Raw genomic sequence first — 21,317 nt, forward strand, 5'->3', positions numbered from 1 at the left:
ATTAATTTTGTGCTGATTTCCACTGAAAAGAATACACCCCAACATCACATTTCCATTCATACTACAAACACAACTCACACTATTGGTTGTAAAATAGGGAACTGGGCCAATCTTAAGGTGTAAGTAGTCCATTAAAAAAACCAGAGTAAACCTTCTCCATTACTCTTTAAAAGCAACACTGTTGCCTGAGTATAGTGAGATGTGAAATATAACATATGCAGTGCTGTACTAAACTGACGTGCTACATGGCATGTTTGCTTTAAAAGACGGGAACAATCTCAAATCTGGTTTGAATTAAAAAATGTGTGTGTGAGACATAGAGGGAGAAGGGTAGGGGGAGCCATTGTCTTAGCCAGCATCTAATAAAACAACTATTTGAGAAAAGAATGTCTGCCTTGTAACAGCATAGCTGTTAAATGCATCAGATGAAAAAAATGTATTTATAGCACTAGAGACCTGTAAGTGTTTTATCTCATTCTTTTCAGTCCTTTTTTAAATAATAATAAAAAAAAACTTGGCATCATACTATGATGAACCAGAACCAGAACAGCTACTCAACAGTGAAATTATCAGCAGGCGCAGGCAAGGGGTTATTAGTCATAGCCTTAGTATCACACTGGAATAAGAGCCAAGGATTCAAGAAGCGTAGCAGTCCATTTTGGAAGGGAACCAAGGTGTGTGTGTGCGCGGGCATGAGTGCATTTGATGAGAGGCTTTTTAGAGGTTCTTTTATTCCTGCTAGAGTCACTCTGCTTTTCGTTAACCCTAAGTATTCCACTGTACTAACTTCATAATAAGAAACAAGAGTTGAGATGTTGCCACTGAATAGCAAAACGTTTTGCAGCAATAAAAAATAAGCAGTGGTAGCTGCTAAAAAGCTGCAGCCTAATAATTTTACTAACAAGGAGTGAAGAAATATGGAACCATCCCCCACCTTGTTGAATATGTCAGGAAATTCACATTAGTCAGCTGGATGTAACACTGGAAGTATGGTTGCTTCCAAAGAACCTGTTTGTTGAGCATTCATCCTGATTTGTTTTCAGCAAGGTTAGAGTATTTTGCATCAGCGTGCTATCCCACACTTTCATTGCTTTTTCCTGTCACAATTATTGCAAGAAGTACAATATTTTGGGGGAGCAGGTTTGTTGCACAAGACCCCCCAATCAGCTACAGTGGTGCAACCTGAATTTGCCGGTATGTGATTGAATTCCACCCCAAAATAGCAACAGTCTGGAAACGCCCTGTTTGTGCCCCAATTGAAGAGCCGTTCTCTACTCCGTGAAAGAACCCTGACAGAAACTGTGATCATAGGGAGCTGCCTGAGGAAATAAATGACATGATCCTGTAGCCTGGCTACATGTCAGGCATCATGACTTCCCAAGCTGGGATCATTGCTGTGACTCGACCAACTTTGGGAAGATGCAGTCCAGTTTCTCTTTGTATATTCAGAAACTAAAAGAAGTAGTACACACCTGGGATATCTTCTTTGAAGTCTGATATTTCTTGCTCTTTCCTTTTGGGCCACTTCATATGTATGTTTGTTTTAAAAAGTTCACATATGCATTGGGAAATCATACTCATATAGAAAGTTACTCAAAATGTAACATGAGACAGACAAGCGTTAGTCTTCCTGCACACTAGTCTTCTCTTGCCTATAAATAAGACACATTCTGATAGGTATATTACGTTTTTCACATCTTGGCATAGGTGTAAATAGCATTAGAGCCCTTTACCCAGTTGTCTCTTTTCTCATGCTTGTTCAGACATGATCACAATAAACCTCTGCGAGCTGTTCAACTTGAGACCTAGTTGCATGGCAGTTGCTCATGCTCTGGGGTTCCAAAATATGCTTGGGAAAAGCCAGGTACCCTTTTCCAACTAGCAGCACATGGTAATAGTAGTCTTGTTATATGCACAATGCATAGTCCATGCTGAAGCCACCCATCCCACTAGCCGCATAATGAGCAGGGGACCCCTAAAGCTGGTCTGTGGAGATCAAATGCAACGTACAGGCTTATCAGAGCTCTAAACAAAGGACTGTTAAAATAAGTCCTTGCTCTCTATTGGTGCAGACAAGGGGTGAATGCTGTAATGCAAAAATATCTTTAAGCATATATGGATAATAATCCAGAGGAACAGATATATAACAGGTGTATGTGTGTAAATTCATGTATGTGTGCATTTCAGTGACGTTTTGTATGAAATATTGACTGCTAAGAGCAGTGTAAGAGGCACTTGTTCTAATGTTACTCTCATTGGAGTGCACTTAATTCATCTTCTAAGTATAAATGTTTCAGTTGAAAGCGTTAAAAAAAATCTCTTCCCTTTTTGTCCCCCCCCCCCATTAAACTGGCTATATCAAGAAACTGCTCAGCCCAGAAACTCTAGATGTTGGACAGCTTGAGCATTCCCATATGTTTTTGGTAATGTTTGATTTATCTACAACAAGATTCAACCGCTAGTTGTAATTACTTGAGGACTCTCTGAAATGGGAGATTAATTCTCTAAGGGCCATGTTCTGTTGAGTATTTTGTATAGTGTTTTTATAACTACCAAGGTATGTCTCAAAATTTGGGCAGAAGGAGACGCTAGCAAGATTTCAGAATATATCCATTGCTTGTAACTTTCGTTGTTACTGTATCTTCATCTTCTTCCTCACATAATTCTAAGGACTGCTAAAAGGATTTGTGATCTCAGAGTGGACATGTAGTGGGGGCACTACCTCCAATTTTTGGGTCCAGGCAACTTTAGGTAGATAGGGACCTTACTTGTATGCTTGTACATGAGTTTGTCACAGTTATATGGACATGGCTAAGCCAGCTGCCTTATGCAAATGATTGTGACCTTGCTTCCATTGGGAGCTGGGAGAATCAAATGAATAGCATATGCATACTTGCTTTGAGACAAACCATAATAGGGAAGCAGGTCATCTGTGGCTGTTGGTAGCAAACAGTCCAGGCACTTATTTAACTGGGTTGTATACTACCATGGCCCAGATCCTTTTAACATCCCCCACTTCCCATCCTTTTGGTTGACTGTATGACTGTATCATATTTGGAGAATTTAGCAATAACCAATAAATACCAATATTACCCAACTTGTTTAATAATCATACAATTTGTTTTGATTTGAATATTTATTCATACAATAAGTGACTGACAAAAGGTAAAATGGCTTTGTGGTATGAAATAGCAGTACAGAAGTAAGAAATAATAAGTTAGTTCTTACACACACAGGCTACCAACCCCAGGTTGATTGGACCATACACTTTAGACACAGTTCCTATTAGAGATATAGAGATAGGTGGAGATAACACCTTATATGGAGTTCTGGGGCAGCTGTTTAAACTCAGCAGAACTGAAAGGACACCAGATAAACCAGGGAGGGGAAAGGTTCATATGAAGATACTGACAACTGTAACTCAGCTCTCACAAGACCTGTAGGCAAATAAGATTCATAGAATGAGAAAGGCAGAAAGAAGTGAGAGGGTTGGGACGCTGTTGTTACCTGTCCTAATGTAGGATGAATACAAAGAAACTGAGAAATGGATTTCACCATAATGTGTTGTACACATACAGCTAGGTTTAGAGGTTTTGACAAGTGCCTGCTGTTTCCTTTCACCTGTTGAAATAGTGGTCCCAAAAGGAGTGGCCAGCAAACTGATCCCAGGCCAAACCTTTTATTTCCTTTGAGATCCTTGTGTGTGTGTTATGTGCCTTCAAGTTGATTACGTCTTATGGCAACCCTATGACCAGTCGCATCTGTTGTAAATCACCCTGTTCAGATCTTGTAAGTTCAGGTCTGTGGCTTCCTTTATGGAATCAATCCATCTCTTCTTTGGTCTTCCTCTTTTTCTACTCCCTTTTGTTTTCCCCAGCATTATTGTCTTTTCGAGTGAATCATGTCTTCTCATGATGTGTCCAACCTCAGTTTAATCATTTTAGCTTCTAATGATAGTTCTGGTTTAATTTGTTCTAACACCCAATTATTTGTCTTTTTCACTGTCCATAGTATCCACAAAACTCTCTTCCGACACCACATTTCAAATGAGTTTATTGTTCTCATATCCACTTTTTTCACTGTCCAACTTTCACACCCATACATAGAGATCTGGAATACCATGGTCTGAATGATCCTGACTTTGGTGTTCAGTGATTGTAGAGCCCCATGTGACCTAGGGGGGCCTGGATCAGGAGATGGGGGAGCCTCAGGGCCCCTTCCCGGCACAGAGTGACTCTGGGGGGGGGAAGCTGTTCAAGGGCATACACCCAGCTCTGCAGATGGGAGAGGTGTCAGATGTGGAGGATGCTCCTGAAGATCTGGGGGGTAGGAGACATGACCAACCACTCTCTGATTCCCACGGGAAATTTGCCCGCTCACGTGGAGACCCCTCCCTTGCCAAGCACCCCACGAGAGCCATTGGAGCAAGACCTCATGTGCACACCAACTCCACCACCACCCCGGATTCCTTCTCTGGCCCTTCAAATGCTTCCCTGCCAGAAACGTCTCCTCCCCCTTCAATGGAGCCAGCACCTGGGGAGTCTAGACTGTCCGATGAGTAGACGTGTGCCACCTCGTGTGTGCCGCCAAGAAAAGAGGCTTAGCTAGAGAGAGGTCCCACGCAGGAGTCAGTGATTACGGGCAAAAACCTTTCCTACTTAAGCCCGCGCCCCCCTGATGAGGGTGCTGAGTCAACCCCCCCTTACATGCTGCAGAGTAAGCATTAGTAGTTTAGTTAGGGATTACAGTGGGCTAGTTAGCGAAATATATGAGATGCCTTGCCTCCGATGTTACTCTAATAAAACAGGAATTACTTCCAGTCTCGCCTCCGTTTCATGGTTCTCACTGTGGGCAGGACTGTGATACATGTTTGCATTTGAGGATCTTTTCTAGTTCTCTCAAAGCTGCCCTCCCCAATCCTAGCCTTCTTCTGATTTCTTGACTATTGCTTCCATTTTGGTTAATGACTGCGCCAAGGCATTGATAATCCTTGACATGTTCAATGTCCTCATTATCAACTGTAAAGTTACATAAATCTTCTGTTGTCATTACTTTAGTCTTCTTGACATTCAGCTGTAGTCCTGCTTTTGTGCTTTCCTCTTTAACTTTCATCAGCATTTGTTTCAGATCATTACTGGTTTCTGCTAGTAGTATGGTATCATCTGCATATCTTAAATTATTTATATTTCTCCCTCCAATTTTCACACTTCATCTTGATCCAATCCCGCTTTCCTTATATGTTCTACGCAGAGCTTGGAAAAGTTACTTTTTTGAACTACAACTCCCATCAGCCCTAGGCAACATGGCCACTGGATTAGGCTGATGGGAGCTGTAGTTCAAAAAAGTAACTTTTCCAAGCTCTGGTTCTATGTATAGAACATATATATTCTGCATTTTTGTTTGAGATCCTTAACATGCCACTTATAGTGTCAAAAATAGAAAAAATCTTTATTTTGAAAAGCACCAGCTTTTGCTTTCCTGTCCTGACTAGTTCTGAAGAAAACAACAAATGTGGATCAAAGTCAAGGGAATGGGGATGAGAGGTAAGAAGGGATACTCGCTAAAGCAAGAGAAAAAGAGAAACTGATTCCTGTAACGATCCATAGGAGTTGGGGCATCTTGAAAAGGGGTGTGGATCAGCCTCTGAACATGTCCCAAGAGCTGATCAGTTTGGGAATGCAAGAGGGTTTAGGTTATAAGGAAGGAACTTATCAGTGAGTAGTGACCTGAATTTGTAAAGGTGTTTTCACTGGTGTCTGGAGAGGGTCATCGGGGGGGAAAAAAGGAAATAGATTGCCTTCAAGTTGATTCCGACTTATGGCAACCCTATGAACAGGGTTTTCATTCAGAGGTGGTTTACCATTGCCTTCCTCTGAGGCTGAGAGGCAGTGACTGGTCCAAGGTCACCCAGTGAGCTTTACGGCTGTGTGGGGATTCAAACCCTGGTCTCCCAGGTCATAGTCCAACACCTTAACCACTACACCACACTGGTCATAGGTAATATGAAATAACAAAAAATTGGCCTGAATCATGGTAATTCAATGTTCTACCACAGAGCAGCAGTCACATGGGCATCTCAATCAATCAGATCATGTTCAAAGGGTGTCCCTGTTTGCATGGCAGAAACTGAACTTGGAATTCTCCGGAGATGCAAAAGAGACTGCTTACTTTTAATTAGGGCAAAATATACTTACTTGAAGGGAAGTAATCACTTGGAAGGGATACTTAATGGCCAAATTAGAGGTATTACCTGCATTAGATGTAGCACTGGGTTCAAGGGATTAATTAGGCTTGTGCACACATTATGCATATTAGTGCATATATGAAAATTACAGAAGCAATTCTAGGAAGGATCTTTGGCAGGAACCACTGGTGATTCCCCTAAGAAAATGATACCTATACTTGGTTTCAGCTTCCTCTCATTACTTAGACTAGTGCCATGCTCTTTACTCACAGTGAAGCCAAAATAAACACACAGAGTCACAGAGCACAAACAAATTTCCAGTTGAACCAAGCTTCTTGATAACAGAGCCACAGCCAATCTGTTTTGTATGCCCCTTACAGCTGTCATCAGTATGAGCACATCTCAGCTAGCATCCAAGTGCTGCATCATGAAAATATGTTCCTTTTTTAGATCCAACCATAGTGCTTTCTTTTTTTTACCTTTTCACCCTCTGTTACTTGTTTTATTCTTCCTTCTCTTTTTTTAATGGGTTATATCCAATGGAACGTCAGCCTAGTGGGGCACTTGATTTTTTGCTATTCTGCTGCAGCCATCTGTACAATATCCCATACTGTTCCGGCGCATACCTCAACCCTCAGCTGGGATGTTTGCAGAAGGAAGATTGCAGAAGGTAGAGGGTTTTACAACCATGGAGTGGAGGCACCTTGAGTAAGTGGAAGTACTTTCTGCTCATGTAAAGCCACAATTAGATATAACCTCATTACTCTATTTTCCATAAACCTTTGAGAGAAGTTTTGTAACTGATTCTGCCACTTTTCATATCAACTAATGGGCCAAACACACACAGGTTTTTTAAAATGCAAATATCATCAGCTGGGGTAGAACTGATCATTCCTTGAATTCCAGCAGACAGAGAGGAGGAATTGCTGCCAATGGGAGATTTTCCCCCAAAGCAGATACCAACTTCAGAAAAAGGATTTTGGACCACAGCAGGGAAGGAAAGACTTACATTCTTCCTCCCTGCCTGCTAAAATCCTGATAATTATTACACATATGCCATCAGCAGGTGCTATTTACATTTTGTAAAACCTGCACTTTAAATGCAAAAACACATTTAACACCAGGTCTAGTTTGTCCCTATAGAGTTTTCTTTTAGAAGGAAAAAATCAACAGTGATGATAAACATGCAGTGTCACCTTTCAGGGTTTCAGAGTCTTTTCTAATGTCAGCATAATCGGCAAGTATATTTCCAGCCAAAGAGAGATTTTTCTTTCCTTTTTTTGTTTTTAAAAAAAGCGTTTTATTTGTAAAGAATTTTAACCATTTTTCATGATTTTTTTCAGAAAAAACATACATGACAGCGTAAGAGTGGACAGTAACAAAAATAAAATCATTAAAGCATGTGCATAAAATAAACAGAAAACAAAATCTACAGCACATGAATACAATCTGAGGCTCACATGTTAATAAAGCAAATTATGGACCAAAAATAAATAAGGCAGCACAATCGGCAATTTTTCCTTTGGTGAGATATAATTTTATCTGGGAATTGTCTGTACTTGGATGACCTCCATTTTAATCCTAAACATAGCTACAAATCAAGCACTTGATCTAAGTGTAGAAAGTTGTCAGATAAAATGGTATCAATCGCATCGTCTTTGTGCTGCTACTAAGTATTCTTAACATAAAGGTTAATGAAATTGGGTATTTGGATGCCATAACTCATTAAGCAGAGCTATATCCCTTTGAATCTTAAGCACTTCTGCGTTTCAGACATGATATTTTATGTGATGGTTTTGTAGATAAGACCATGTCAATTGCCTGCCCATGACATTTTGAGCAAAATACCAGATGGTGACCCCTCCCAGTTCCACTGCCAGAAGCCAACTGGATTGACAGTTGAATCTTAAATCATCACTGGTGACGGGATAGCATCATCCTACCACAGATGGATTGATTCCATAAAGGAAGCCACAGACCTGAACCGGGTGGTTCATGACAGATGCTCTTGAAGGTCACTGATCCATAGGGTCGCCATAAGTCATAGTCGACTTGGAGGTACATAACAACAACAACCACCACATCTGAGGCAGCAGGTCATGTTGCTGTTCTCTTCCGCTCCCACATGTGCAACCTGAGGTAGTTGCCTCACATACCTAATGATGTGGCTGGGCCTGACCACGCCCTGTCCCCTTCACTGAAGTCCACTTTAAATTAGTAATGTGTTGTAGCACTTACTTTATACCAACACACAATTCAGCTGCAACTGAACATATAGCCCTTTCAATTTGGAAAGAAAAGGCTTCCTAATGCTAACACTCATATGTGAGCCTTCTTTGTCTTTTGCACTGTAGAAACTGCTGTGTGTTCATTGCAGGATTTATCTGTTATCTCAGGGCAAAATTTGATTTGATGAATAAAGGAGATATATTGATTTGGTGCAAGGAAGCACTCTTTTTGGTTGAGTTATGTTGGTTCAAAACTATGAAATACCACTGAACAACTAAAAGAAAATAATGAATATTACAATAGCTTAATCTGGTTGTGTAAAGGTTGCAGGCCTGTTTAGTATGACACATGTGTCTGCCAAAAATTGCTCACTTTCATGTTTTATATAAAAAGAAGCAAATCAGTTTGAATTATTTTTATATTTTATTGGTATGGTTTGCTGTTTTTACTAAAAGGCTCAGAGCTGTCCAGAGGAGCTGATATTACAGTGGAGTCAGCAATTTTTTTTAGCCTGCCTTGCTTTTATTACACCCCTGGCATTGTAACTAATTTTCTAATCAAGAAAATGTGTTTGAAAGCCTGATTCACAGGGAAATGTAAGGTATGCTAAATATAGTTTAATCTTGTTTGAGGAATATAGTACTACTTCACTTTCTGTCGTTTTTTGCCCCAACACACTAACACTTTTTTGGGCTTAATATAAAATATGTGTCTAAGTGCTGTGTTTGTTGTGTAGCATTGTGAGAGAACCAAATGAATAAGTGGTACACAAACCCAAACTGCATTAGCAAGTCTAGAGAAGCATTAGCCTCTTGTGACAAAACTACAGAAAGCCCCACAACTTCTTAAAGAAGAACTAACTTAGCCTGGCAGGTTTCAGAAGCAGGAGGCTACTTCTTCAGGACTTGATGCATCTAAGAAAGTAGGCCCTTACCTACTAAAGTTGTAATCCTAAACACACTTACCTGGGAGTAAGCCCCACTGATCACAATGAGACTTGCTGCCAATTAAGCTTGCATAGAATTGAGCTGCAAATCCTATACTACAATACAAGATGCCATAGGTTATTTATTAATATCACAAGGCCAGACTATGCATTGCATACATTGTTGCAAACCTTTATCTACCATTAGCCATGTTATTTTTTTAAACGAACCAAATTCTCAGGCTGCAAGTTGCAGAAGAGGAATTATGCTGACAATAATGTTTGTCTGTTTTATACTGCTTTTTTGCTCCAGGGCCCCCAAAACAGTGAACATAATAAAACATATTAAAATACAATAAAAACAATGAAACAGTACTTCAAATCTTCTAATACATGTGCGCACACACACATGCCAAAATGACAGAATTGGTATAAAAACACCCTCAGTTATCATAACAAGCAGTGTGGGAAAGAATAGTTTTTACTCATCCTAAAAGGATGAGAACTGAAGGGGCTAAAATGGTGCAGGATGGGACTGTTGAACTTTTTCCTTTCCATCTATTTTCCTGCTTCAAACACTGCAAAAAAATATAGGTATCTGTATCTTTTCCATGTAGAGGAAAAAAGCAGTTTGGGGGATAATTTTGAGCTGAAAAGTAACTAGAAGGGAACATAAGCAGCACTTTGTCTCTCACCCCTCCCAATCCCCCATTGTTCCTCCCATGACAGTTGTGGCCTCAGGGGCTATTTTCTGTTTTTATAAAACCATAAGTCATATGGTTTGGCCCTCAGCATGGGACAAGCAAGGGCTAGTTCATGCATCAATTTTTTAAAATCACAGTATAATATGCAGGCTCTTACTTCATAGCAGAGATCCATGTAGAATCCATCCTTTTGAGTGGGTTCTGTCATCCTACCACCTTAAGGTGGTGATCCTATAATCCAGTTAAAAGTTCCCTAGGCTATAAAAATTCCTTGGTTTTAGCTGGATGCTGGGAATCAATTGTAGGTAGAATTTTCCCCAAGGGGCCCAGTGAAAGCTTGTTTGTCCCAGCTTGTTTGTTTTGGCACTGAGTCACAGGACATCCTGTGGTACCCAGAATTACCATCTATAGTTCATGGCTATTCTTTTTTCTGAAGGGCAAACCTAATATTCTTGGATTTCTCTTAAATAATTTCCCACCATATAAATAACTTCATTTTTTATAGAACAAACAAAATGATTTCTGTTCTATGTGAATAGCATTTTATACTATACAATCTGTGATTTTTGGTCACAAATCTCTCACTGCTTATTCTGGGGTTAGTGGTTTGAGGATTGCAGTCTTTGTCTTATATTGGGGGGAGGGGAAGCCCAGCTGCAGTGCATCCTACAGCACCTCGTATTGTTGTGGTCTCTGTAGCTGCTTCCCAGCGAAGTGTCCAAATCATTTGACAAAAACAGTATTCTCTTTCAGCTGAAAAAATTTGAGCCGTATTTGAAATTTTCCAGGTTTGTTGATGTTTTTCAGACTTATTATCTTTCAGTGTCTTGAACGATACTTGAACAATAACCAGACGTGGATAGATTTGATTCCTCTGAAGCTGGATTTTTAGCAGCTTCAGTGCCTCTCATGGGTTTTGCTAAGGAGGGAGGGTTGAGGTGCTGATTTCTAAGGCTGCAAGCCTAACTCCACTTATCTGGAAAGAAGCCCCACTGAATTCAACTTTTGAGTAGTCATGGTTAAGATTGCACTGAAGGCCTGCAATCTAGATTCCCAGTCAGCAACTATTTTTTTGAGAGGGGTGGGGAAGTGGGGTTTTTAAATTGAACAAGGACTGAATGACCAGCAGAGTTAGCTTCGCTTGCTCTCTTGTATAGGGCAAGACACAAAGAGACCTTTAACCTCTTCCTACCACTTGAACAGCAAACAGAAGCTTTGATAGAGTTCTCTGCCTGTGCACCTTAGCTGCTACTCTAACATAGCCATTTACTATCCACACATGAGTGAGAGGGTTAGAGGTGCATGATAAAGGGAAGGATTCTCCCCAAGCAAAAAAAAAAAAGCAAGCCTGTTGGCTGTGTTTTGGCTGGTTTATGTGGGAGAAAGCAGCAAAGGAGCACGGTCCTTAGGAGCTATTGCGACCTTCTGCCACCAGTTGCCAATACTGAATCTGCATAAGTATTTCTGACATCGATTTTTTTAAGCTGTTGTACTTTGTCAAATCTGCAACAGTTTTTAATATCCAGTTGTGGGGTCTCTCCTTGTCCTTGTTCCTATTATCATTAGAACTGTACAGAAACTAAATCCAGGCATGAGAACATTAGGTGCCCTTGTCACACTATATTGTCCACAGTACCCATTTTGAGATAAAAGGCATCTTTTCCTATGTGAGTGGGCAAGGAATTAGCAGGGCTTTTATTCTGCCCTCCCCTCTCTAAAGTGCTAGCCAGCACAGCTAAAAGTGAAATAGAAGGGTAGAATATCTCATGCCAAGTAAATCCTGGTACAGATTATTCTCCCATGCTCTCTTATCCTTTAAGAACAAAGGAAGGCAACAGGAGCTAAAACGTACTCTTCAGACTGCTATTCAGTTCCTGAGGTTCCACAAATCCCTTGTTGCTGGGATCATGAAAAATTCAGTCTTTCCAACAGACATTCTTTCGTCATTTCCCAATTACCAGCATTTGTTTTGATATTGTAGATCATAGCCGGTCAGTTTCCCCCCTTGTGCCAACTTTTGCTCTGGCATTGCAAATATTTATTCAGGGCATGTAGCTCCACATTTTAAAATGAGTCTCGCTGAAGCAGAATGTAGCAGCAAATCTAATAAACCTGGTGTCATGCATAGATCTGCCTACTATACATCACAGTTTCTCAGTTTCATTAATTAAAGTACCCTGTTCACTGTAAGGCACCACCCTACCCCCATTTAATTCCAAGTCATATTTTCCCCTTCTTATATTGTAGGCACAAATCCTGAAAAGGAGGGGTGCTGTGCACCTTGCAACCTTCCCTTGTGCTGCAGTGAGAGCACATCATAGCCTGATAAAGGGGGTGGGGGGATTGTGACGGGGACATCAACCTTCCCACAGACTATCGCCCACATGTACATTTGAAGAGTGCTCAGTTTGTTTTTCAGTGCAAATCTGACCCTGCAAACTTTTTTGTGGAGCAATACTTCTTTGAAAAAACAAGTGAGCTCTGTTTGAATGCATAGGCAGATGCATCTGTGTAGTATGATGTTCAGATGATGTGTCCCACTGCACAGCCAAAACAGTCAATGGGATTAGGTAAACAAGGGGCTTTTGTTAGCTATTCCTCAGTTTTGGAACTCCCTTTTGCTGGAGTTTCCCCAAAGCCCCACTGTGAGTATTTTCCAGAAGTGACAAATACATACTAATTCAAGCAGGGCTTTTATACTGAATACTAAGCAGGAGTATATTTTAGCAGCTGGTTATATTAATACTGCATTTTGCTTATCTGTAAGGGCCAGAGTGGTTGATCATTCACCCCAGAGGCTCAGTAAAGTGTCAGTTCACACATGGCATATATTTGTGCTAATTCTGACCTTTAAATATCTCTCTTGAATTATATTTTTCATTCTCAAATTCTGAGTAGCCATTTTGTTTGTTTTTATAGGTAGTCCAAATGGACCAGAAGCTCAATCTCATCACAGAGCTGCTACATCACCTGGTTTCCAGCCAGCAAGGAAACCAAACCAGTAACAAATCATCTCACAGGCATGATGTTAACTCTGAGCTCTTCCTCTCTAGGAACACTCTCCCTACCTATGAACAACTGACAGTTCCAAGGAGCATCCAAGATGACGTTTCCTGATGTGATCCTTTTCAGTGACACTGAATGTTGTGAATCTTGATGGGGGTTGGGGACAAATTAAAGCTCATAATCAGCCATAGAAGAATTGAACATGTCTATCAAAGTAATGTTACTAACCTCAGATGCATTCTTCCAAAGACAGTTATTCAGACAACCACAAAACCTTAAAGCCTGCAGTGTGTTTTCCTTAATGTGGTACATTCGTACGTTTTGTTTGTATTCCTTGTGTGAATAAATTATCCTGCTGCAATTTGTCACTACACTGAAAGACCAAACGGGTAATACAGGCAAAAACTCAGCCAGTTTATGTGCCTGGCTTGTCAGGCATTGCTGCTGCTGTATGCAAGGTTCTGAAGTCCTGCACAAACCCTAATGAAATAGTTTGAAAGTTCCACAACAGATATGCTTGGGGGGTTGCACCCTATGGCTCTTCAAAAATAATGATACTTGAATTTAGATGGTCATCTGTGTATTCTGTTTATGACTCTGATGATAGCAATATAGCTTTCCTAGTTAGATTCTAAAGGAAAATAAAATATGTGGGTTGTATTACATAAATATACCACTGCCATTCTAGAAAATGGCAAAAGCATGCATTGAGTGATTTTGTTCTCATTTTCATTTTTAGCCTGTTACATAAAAATGACTATAAGGTTTTTTTTTAACAACAAAAAACCCTTTTTCTTCAGGGAAGAACTAGTAGTTTAAGCCTAAAACAGTAATGTATGTAAAGGAAAACAATATTATTTTATTATTAGTTTTTGTTAACATATGGTGATTTCATGAGGACACTGAAATATAGTATAGGAAAAATTGTTTGTTTTTTAAATCATACTGCTGCCAAAGAATTTGTATGTTGTATTTATCACAACCATCCGTGTGTTTGTCTTCAAAGAGCTTTCAAAATTCATTGTTTTTTATATTTATGTAGGTCTAGTTTATTTCTCAATGTTACTGTAAATAAGCACAGGTCTAGACAAGCTGAATCTTCTTGGTCAAGGGCTTCAAACTGCAAGTTAGGAAAATAGAGTAGTTTCAGATGTTCTGGAAAAGCACTGCTAGTCAAGTACAAAGTCCCTTCCATATTGGTTGGCACACTTCTCCATAATGTCCAAAGGTGATCATGTGCGTGCCCTTTGTGCAAACATGCACATGCTCTTCAGCCTGTTGGATGTTGTGAAGAGGCACTGCTAAATGAATGTGGAAGTGCCTGGCAGTGCTTCTCTATAATGTGCAAAGCTGCTTTATGCATCAGGAAATTGGGATCAGGAGCAACTCGTGCTTCTGCAAACCCTCCTCTGTTAACAAAAAAATCAGCAATTAACAAAATAACCTGCATGCAGGATTACAACAAACAAGGGCTACCCATAGCCCACAGCAGTGCAGATTCTGGAATTTGACTTCCTGAGAATCTCACTTTGTATTTATTTTTTAAAGCAAGTTTCTGGTTGCCCTGAGAAATGAGATTGAAAACATGATCTGCACATGCAACAGATTAGTATCGATATCACAGGTCGGTTGTCCAGGTTGTCTCACTTCCTGTCAAACATAATGCTTTTCAGTGGAGCTGGTTCACATATTCAGCAATGAGTCATCAGGTGCTGAGCAATCAAGACATGTATGTGCAAAGCTCAACCAGCCCTCAAAAAGAGCTAGAGAAAGAAAGTGATGCAGTTTGAAGATGGCCCCCAAAATGTGTGAATTGACAGTGAACTCTACAAATGCCTATTTTTTTTCAATATAATAATCCACAGATTAAGAACAGCTAATCCTTCTTAATGGGCATAATTGTAGATTTGGGCCTTTTGTGCCAAGGAATTAAATTTTCCCTGGCAGAATTTTAATTTTATTTCTGTGGCCCTAAGTATAGCACTTAAATATATAGGACAATGTCAGGGTGAACAGGAACTTGATCCAGCCAAGTGAGCTACAACTGAGAGAACAAGTATTCTGAGATACCCTTGACAATCCAGATGGAAAATGGAAACAGGCCCTGCTACTCATTCCACATAGTCCTTCCTGTGGAAAAGCTGTGACTAGCCTCTTGCTCTCCAGCACCGGCTACAATTGTGCTATATTTTCATGAACATAGCATGGATGCCCACAACTCAAGCAGAAGATTGGGTACATCAACCAGGAAACCATAATGTTAGAAAACCAAGAGTATGAGGGAAAGGGATGGAAAGTTACATGTCTTGGTGCATTGACAGTTTCTTAGTCTTCTGTTGATGACTTGCTGGACCACTACTAGATTAAGTGAATGACCAACGCATATTTGCTCAGAGGTCCACTTTTGTACAGAGACATGAGGGTACTAACTTCCTGACTTTGGCAACCAGGAGATAGGCATTTCAACCTAAATTGAGGTACAGTCTGTTCACATGCCAGTGGTCTCAACATCAAGCAGCGCAAAGGCAGTGGCATAACACCTGTCCTCACTACACAGCATTATTTCCACAGTGCTGTAAAGAAATAAATGAACACTTTGTTCTCTGAGAGCAGCTTTGTATATCCTATTTTAACAGATACACATCGCTGCTCTAGTGCATAGACTTTTAAAAGATTTATTGCTACTTCAAATGCACAGTTCTAGCTCACAAATCCAGCCTTGCTGTAGTCTGCCAGTTAGAAAGTAATATGTGGTAGCCCTAAGGAGAAATATCCCAGGAAAATTCCACATCCAGTGGAGAACCAGCTGACCTGAACAACATATGAGTACCTTATACAGGTTATAGCAGCAAAGCTCCAGCATTAAATACTGATATCTGAGTCCTGCAAATGCTGAACTCTTAACAGAACAGATATGATATAAAATCCCAACTTGTATCCCATTGCCCACTTTCCATTAAAGGGCTTTAGCTTCAACCTGGAAAACTAGGCCTTCCTGTGGATTCAACTTGATGCTACTGAAATGGCACTCTCCCTGTTTCTTCTTCCTGGATCTACAATAATTCTATAAGAAAGAGATAATTCTATACCTTCTATCTATGCCTACAATATTTCTATTGGCATTCTAAACTGACTGCACAGTATAGACTATTTCTAACAAGAATGCACTGCTAGAATCCTAACTGGAAAACTTTGGTGGGAGTCCATGGGATTCATAAGAAATTGTGTGGGCAGGCAGACCTTTTTGCACGTAAGTTTTTTCTTTTTTTTCCTATGTGGTAATTTGTAGGAAGCAAGTAAATCTAACACACTCAACAGTTCTGTTTCAAAACAAACAGTCATGTCCTAAAATCAGAAAAATGGGTGCTTAAAAATCATGATTTCTTTTAAAAAATCCATTTTAGAGTCTATTGGTACGGTGGTAGTGGTGGTAATGATATTATGGATGCTTTTATATATGACTTTTTGCTTTTTTGTTCTTCAGTTCTATTTTCCTTATTTTAATTAGGGTAGTTTTGTATTTTAAAACAAAGATTCATGTCCCACCACTGCAAAGACTATATCCCAAGCCCGTGTTTCTTTCAAATATTTGTAAAAGAACAAAATTATGAAATAAAGTTTGTCAAAGTAAGTAGGTGAATTAGATCTTTGACTGTTCACTTTCATATATTTTAACAGAATTGAACACTAGAAATTCTGCTGTAAGAACAGGGCGGGATAGCAGCATAAAACTGTCACCATTAGGCAGAGTAAGACAAGCACGTCAGGCAGCAGCTGTGGGGGGACAGGGACAGCAGCCCCTGGCTTTTCCTGCTGTGCCTTCTGGTGCCATGCTTCAGCTGGAGGATGCCACACAGCCTACCCTGCACCCCTAAAATGCCTTGCTGCCCTCAAGTGTGGTGCAGGATACTGTCCTTCCCAAAGGCATCTGGTTGGCCACTAAGTACTCAATACATAATAGTTTGATTATGTATACTGTGTACATAGTCTGGCTGGCCACTGTGAGAACAGGATGCAGCCCTGCAGCCAGCTTTCCTTGTTAGGTGGGGCAGCCACATTTCTAGGTGGGGCATTGGAGGGATGCATAGTGTTAGCCAATCTTCCCCCCTCCGCCTCACTGGTGGAGAGGATGCGAGGGCTAGGCCAGGGGAAGGGAAAGGCAGTGAGCTTCCCCCTCACTCCTTCTCCATGCAGAGATTGTGTTAACTTACATGAATTAAGTTTAATCTGTTGAATTGTCTCATCCTTTTTTTAAAGATCCCCAGGAATACCACTCAAAAGCTTGAGTTTGCCTATAGCTACAGCCTGTCATTTGTCCCTGTGTTCTGATTCTTCATGAACTGAACTACTTTGGTAATGACAGTAAGCTCCTGAGCTTGGCTTCAGTGCTGGATTAGATATCTCACTTTTAGATTCCACCTGAAAAACAAAACTTGCCCATACTACAAGTTTAGGGAAGGGCAGAGAAGAAATAAATACTTTAGTGTGTGTTTGTTAACTCCTCCTTGAGGGTCCCTCCTTCTAGTCTTGTTCCTGACCTTTAGATATTCCTTCCTATTGGACAATCAATGGATATATCAACTTTTTAACTGGTTGCTTTTTAAAGAACTAACTAAGCAATTGGAAGCGTAAATATGGAAAGCAATTGGAATTGTTTTTACTGGTTGTTGGGTTGTTGTTTTTCTGCCCAGAAACCCCCAAAAGGCCTCATGCTGAGCTACACACATTGGGAAAATCAGAAATTAGGCCAGCACTTCAGCCAAGATGGCCAGCCAGCTAACTGTAGTGTGCACGCAGTGTTTCTGTTCCTCTAGGGTGCTTTTCATCCTTTATCATCGAGTACCCCCCCAAAAAGAAGAAGAAATAGCCACTATGATTGCAAGTATAGTGAGTGCTTCAAAAGAGTAAAGGATAACTTAGTACAGATATTTTTCCAGATCACTTTAAATTGATCCCACCTTTTAGCTATAAGCACCCAATCCCCCTCTACTCATAACAACTGTAGAATAAACAAACTCTTACTTCTTACTGCAGGCAAACAAGCATGCTTCTCTATTGCTGGCTGGGAAGAGAACACAACTGAAACAGAAAAGCAGAGCAAAGGAAAGTCCAAGGGGTGGAGTCTAACTCTAGTCCATAATATAAATTCTAATATTAACTCTTCAAGGCTCATGTTACTATAAAGGCTGTTTTTTTTCTTGATCACTTAAGTAATTATAGGGCGATTGTGATAGTAAAAAATCCACTCAGGGAAGTCTTGAGTGGACAGAGTTTTGGGGGGCTCTTCCAGATGAGGCTTTTGTTGTGCACTTGCCCTGCCTTATTCACTGAATTTTTCAGAGAATCCTATTCTTAAATTGCTCCTGTTCTTAAAACATGCTGCCCTTGAAACAGAGGCTGTTCCTGTCTCTCATGTCACAAATTAAAATGACAATTCTTCCCCCCAAAATGGAGGGGCATAGCTGGGGGGGGTGCACCCACTTGCCCCACCCTGGCTACAGGGCTGAGAGGATGCTGGACTAGATGGGCCATTGATATGATCCAACAGGCTCTTCTTATGTACTCAAGTTCTTATGTGCTATTCCCAGTGTTGAAGTGAGAGTCAACCTCTATTCTAGTTGAGTTCTGTATGTAAGAAGGGAGGATCGCACCATCTTGTCCTTCACCTCAGCAAAAAAAAAAATGTCTATGGGCAATCCTGCTGTTGAACCAAAACTGTAGCAGGCCGAACTATTGGTATTATGGTGTATAATCATGTGAATTCACGAAAACAAAACCAAGAAAATCCAAACTGAGTCTTCAGCCTCCACATTAATGATATGGGACACAATCCATCAAGAAGTTATACTACGTGCATACCCCCTTGAAATGAATAAGAACTATGCAACATAACAAAGAACGCCTGCTAATTCTAGCCAAAGGTCTATCTAATCCAGCATTCTGTTATGACTAATAGCCATTAATAGACCATTATTTTGTCTAATTCCCTTTTAAAGCTATGCAAGCCAGTAGCCATCCCCACAGCTTACGGCACAAAAAACCTTACATATCCACAGAGACATGAACTCACAACTGTGGGTTCCAAAGCCAGCCACAAAGCTACAGGCCATATCAAGAAGTCATCCATCCCATTACTGTGCTCTTGTGCAGGTCTGGTTCATCTCGGTGGGGCTTGTGCAGGAGAATTTCCTGGCGGATTGTGCCCCATGCCATGCACCAAATCTATCTGTTTCATGTGCTCCCATCCTTAACTACCAAAATCCACTGCCTAAGGCAGCCCACAAACTGTCTGCTTTAAAGCTTGAACTTTCTAGACATTGTTTTGTACATTTCATTTTGTTCCTGTGGATAACAAAGCATATTCTTCTATATCTCATTAAATGGAATGTAGAATATATTTTAAATTACTCACTCTTCCTGTTGTGCAGTAGATGCATTTTAAAGGGTGTAGAAACCTTTTAGAAAATATTAGTGGGAATTATTATGGGGCATTATGTTTTATAAGAAATCAAAAGAGAACTGTTATGATTTTGAATCTGTTTTTTAAATAATGTTCACTGTTGTACTTTGAGACTGTTAATTTCCTAATAAAGTATAGGACAGGAACTGTATGGTTTTTTTATTTGGCCTGAACTTCACTGGTCACCAGGTTTGCATACTGGGGTTTATCTTGGTAGAAAAAATAAAATCATTTTCACCTTGTGTACAAAGCTGATCTTTATCAAACAATATAAGTGATTGGGCTATGGAGAATCTCTATTACTGCATTTGAAGTGTGGTCTCCAAACTACCACAGTCCGCGGTCCTAATGTGGGTAAAAGTACCAGAGGCAACAGATGGGAGACCACTGGCATATCACCATAGCACCTGGACATCACAGACCTAAATCAAGACTGTTGCTTAAATGCTCTGATGCATCATGCTTTGAAACAGGCTGGCTTTCACTTGGCCCTCAGGTCTATAGCACAACTATTGTGCATCCATGTAGGGCATGTGTCTTTGCAGACATTGCCTCAAGTCTTGCCAGTCACTAGCAAAGACTGTGGGCTCCTCCAGATTGCCTATTTACTGAGCAGTCATCCTGATATGCTTGCACAAAGCTTACATGAAAGTTAGATTATATGTGGTCTTTACTTAGTGTTCATTCTGATTTGTTCACAAGGTAGTTAAATGACAATGAGCATTCATCCTGATTTTTGTGTGAGATCTTTATCTGCCTATGTGTAGTATGTTACACTGTAGCTCCTGACTAGCTTTTCCATTGAGAGAATCACAGGGTCTGATTGCAGTGCCACTCCTTCTTACATATGACATATGACACCCTAGACATGGGCTTAGATCCTAACTTCCCATGAGCAGAACACTTGCTGGCAGATGCTGTGCCTTACAAAAGGGGGAGATAGGATTTTCACCAATTCTCTCGGCCCCTTGTACTGCTTGAAAAATCTGTGTGGGAGGGGCAAAAGGGGATAGCAGTGAAAATAATCTTTCCCCAGCCCCATTCCACCAGGAGGAGTTCCTGCTGAACTGGGGGCCCATAACAAGAAGGATCTAAGCCATTTTGATTATATATGTCATGCTCAAAAGCTCTGGACCCAAGCCACAGAACTGCAGAAAATTAGCAGTGTTGCTATTTTTTTTTAAAAAAGTAAGTGCAAGCTACTTCCATTTCTGTGGCTGTAAGGCAGAGGTCACCAATTTTTAGGGGCCCATGGTCACTTTTGGGAACCTGAGCAAATGTTACTAGAACCCCACACCACAACCACATATTTCACAACCACGCAGAGACTGCAACCATGCACACACACAAACACATTCCTCCATCCTCAGCAAGTAGGTTTGGGAAAAAAGTGTTTTTCAAGCCTAATTTTGGGTTAGCCCTTCCTCCCCACCTGCAGACTGCATGAAGATCAGCACCCTTCCCCCAACAATTAAAAAAAGTGGAAATGCCCATAGAAGCTTAGTTGCAGTGGGGGGATGGTTTTGGGGGTCACACCTCATGAAGGAAGGATTAACTCTGCCCTCCCCAGCTGTGAACTGTCCTCCAAAAGTGCCCTTTACCTGCTTCACCTAAGCTTGAAAGAAGCCTTCTGTTGAACCCAATAGAACAGCCTTTCCCAACCAGTGTGCCTCCTGATGTTGTTGGACCACAATTCCCATCTTCCTGACCATTGGCAATGCTGGCTGAGGCTGATGGGAGTTGTGGTCCAACAGCATCTGGAGGCACACTGGTTGGGAAAGGCTGCAATAGAACAAAGCCAATTCTCTC

The 21,317-nt window shown here is 40.6% G+C and overlaps 1 protein-coding gene across 3 annotated transcripts in view; it reads left to right on the forward strand.

The window, feature by feature from the left end:
- KCNQ1 (potassium voltage-gated channel subfamily Q member 1) overlaps positions 1–19,535 on the forward strand; it is a 507,266-nt gene extending 487,731 nt beyond the window's left edge. For 2 of the 3 annotated variants that reach the window (XM_061610163.1, XM_061610164.1), the window contains one exon: positions 12,962–19,535. In XM_061610163.1, the coding sequence (XP_061466147.1) occupies positions 12,962–13,159 (198 nt within the window). In that variant the 3' untranslated portion in view covers positions 13,160–19,535. Of the gene's footprint in view, positions 1–6,773; positions 6,893–12,961 lie in introns of all 3 variants that reach the window. The other variant, XM_061610165.1, reaches the window with a different exon arrangement.
- Positions 19,536–21,317: the final 1,782 nt, after the last annotated feature.

The sequence above is a fragment of the Rhineura floridana genome, chromosome 2 (assembly GCF_030035675.1).
Source record: "Rhineura floridana isolate rRhiFlo1 chromosome 2, rRhiFlo1.hap2, whole genome shotgun sequence".
NCBI lineage: Eukaryota > Metazoa > Chordata > Lepidosauria > Squamata > Rhineuridae > Rhineura > Rhineura floridana.